Source organism: Ascaphus truei, chromosome 1 (assembly GCF_040206685.1).
Source record: "Ascaphus truei isolate aAscTru1 chromosome 1, aAscTru1.hap1, whole genome shotgun sequence".
Taxonomy (NCBI): domain Eukaryota; kingdom Metazoa; phylum Chordata; class Amphibia; order Anura; family Ascaphidae; genus Ascaphus; species Ascaphus truei.
In genome coordinates, this window is record NC_134483.1 from 358,027,753 (window position 1) to 358,030,252 (window position 2,500).

Here is a 2,500-nt window from a genome sequence, read left to right on the forward strand (position 1 = left end):
TATATATATATATATGCACACATATATATATATATATATATATATATATATATATATATATATATATATATATATACATATACATATATCATACTTTACATTTAAATTGGACATTTTTTATTGTCACAAGATTAAAGACATCTGTTTTTTGTTTCAAACATTAAAAACGTAACGGCTTTCACAGAAAGCAACATGCTTATTCTTCATTTAGTCATTGAAACCATGTTTCCCGTGCACATCATGTTGAGTAATTGAATCAATAGAATTCTGTCTAGAAAGTCACTGATGATTCAATAGTCTAGAGTCAGACACTCGTACCCTTAGTTCGTGGTCATGGTATTCAAGGTGAACACAGATGTTCAATGTACAAAAATGGGATTTCGCTTTATATTTTTCAGTCGCAAAAACAGAAGTCCATTTCCATGGGCTTCCACTAAAAAGCCACGTGGGGAATCAAAGCTTGATATCCTGAGACTCTGACATTTTGGCTAATGTCTTCTTCACTCGCAGAGCTGTGAGGCGAGAGGCTGGGTTGTGAGCCCAACACTCTGTCATAAGTTTTCCCATCTGTCTCAGACACTGTGGATTGAAAACAGGAGTTTAGAATGGAACGCACATTGGGGTTTAGAACATGAATAAACTTGTTGCATTTTAGTTAAATCTTATGCCGATGAACTTGAAAGCTGGACAGTTCGTTATTCTTTCTCTGCCTCTCAAGTTTACAATAGATTATAAGATTGTGCGGGATATGACTTGATATAGTGTTCTGCCATAGTTAGTGCTATCTCAACAGTTTCATAATAACAGTTCAGGTTAAGATAAAACATATTTTAACAAAATGACCCCATAAAAAAAACCCCAATACCTCACTGTTCAGATACAGTACCTCATCACTGCTCCATCTGTTAGGGAATGAGGGTCGTAACCTCCTGATACACACAACTTCCCTCATGTCTTCATAAGATGGATCACTTGGGACTACATCATGGTAAGGCAGCTGGTATTCTTCTAATATACCTGCAAGAGAAATTGACAGTCTATTAGTTTGTTTAATTGATTTCCTATATGTAAAAATAAAGAGCATGAAAAGTTAGTTTGTTAATATTGATGCAAATCATCGGTCATAATTTCTGAAACCTAAGATGTGGCAAAGTTCTTTTCAACAAGTACTACAAACAGAAACATTAAATAAAGGTAATATTTACAATGATTTTCTGCATACCATCCTCCTGCATGCAGAACTCGGCTACAGTGTCCTGAGCTGATAGAATGGTTAAGATAAAGTGGTGTTATAAATAAGAGTTCATTATAAGAGAAATAGGTCATCAAATTGATTAAGTTACCTCCCGACACACATCTTCTTGCTACCTCCCACAGGATGAGTCCAAAGCTGTACATATCTGCCATGATGTACGACTGGAAGTGGTTTCTATTCAAGCTTTCATCAAGCACCTCTGGAGGCATATAACGTTTTGTACCCACTCTAGTGTTAGGTGGTATGTCCACTTCATTTGTATCACTACAGCAAAAAAAGATTACATGCACAAAAATGATATGAGATATGTTCATGCTATAATTTTTTATACATATGTGTCAATTGAAATAAGTGAAAATTATATTGTAATGCTCTATTTATTACTCTGTCATGCAGACATGCCCTATTCCCCTTCAGAACAGTCAGCAGTGAAAGCCCATGAGTACTGTACATAATCTCCAAGAAGGGGTAAGTGGAAGAACACCATAGTGACTGTCTAAATGCACTTAATATGAGAAATACCACTCATCGTCTATAAAAATTGCCACATATAACTATATCAATGTTAAGATAACATACAATCTCATGAAATCCCTCTCCTGTCTTCTTATAAAATCCTGTATCACATACAATTCTCCTCCTCACTTTTAAAGCTTTACACTCTGTTGCCCCTCCTTACATCTCAGCCTTTGTTCTTGCTATACACCTGCCCAACTCTTGCGTTCTGCTCAAGGATGTTTTCTCTACCCCTTTTGTATCTAAAGCCCTCTCCTAACAAACTTTTCTCACTAACTGCCCCACACCTCTGGAATGCCCTTCCCCTCAATATCCGACTAGCACCCTCTCCATCCAACTTTAAGACCCATCTTAAAACCCACCTCCTTAACGAAGCATATGAGTAGCTCTGTGGCTGATAATATACACCTCATACATTGAACTTGATCCCTTGCAGATGCACTTATCAGAACACCTTCCTACCATCTCTGTAACTTCTTCCTACTTACCAATAAGATGGTGAGCTCTTCGGGGCAGGGACTCCTTTTCTTAAATGTCACTTTTATGTCTGAAGCACTTCTTCCCTTTGTGTGTTATTTGTATTATTTGTTATTTATATTATTATGCCACATGTATTACTGCTGTGAAGCGCTATGTACATTAATGGTGCTATTTATAAATAAAGATCTACATACATACATACATACATACATACATACATACATACATACATACATACATACATACATA

At 36.1% G+C, this 2,500-nt stretch overlaps 1 protein-coding gene across 3 annotated transcripts in view; it reads right to left on the bottom strand.

Moving 5' to 3' along the window:
* Positions 1 to 71: 71 nt before the first annotated feature.
* Positions 72 to 2,500, bottom strand: part of BMPR1B (bone morphogenetic protein receptor type 1B) — a 408,155-nt gene continuing 405,726 nt past the window's right edge. For all 3 annotated transcript variants that reach the window (XM_075609777.1, XM_075609786.1, XM_075609796.1), the window contains 3 exons: positions 1,344 to 1,519; positions 887 to 1,017; positions 72 to 579 (listed from right to left, as the gene is read on the bottom strand). In XM_075609777.1, the coding sequence (XP_075465892.1) occupies positions 454 to 579; positions 887 to 1,017; positions 1,344 to 1,519 (433 nt within the window). In that variant the 3' untranslated portion in view covers positions 72 to 453. The remainder of the gene's footprint in view (positions 580 to 886; positions 1,018 to 1,343; positions 1,520 to 2,500) is intronic.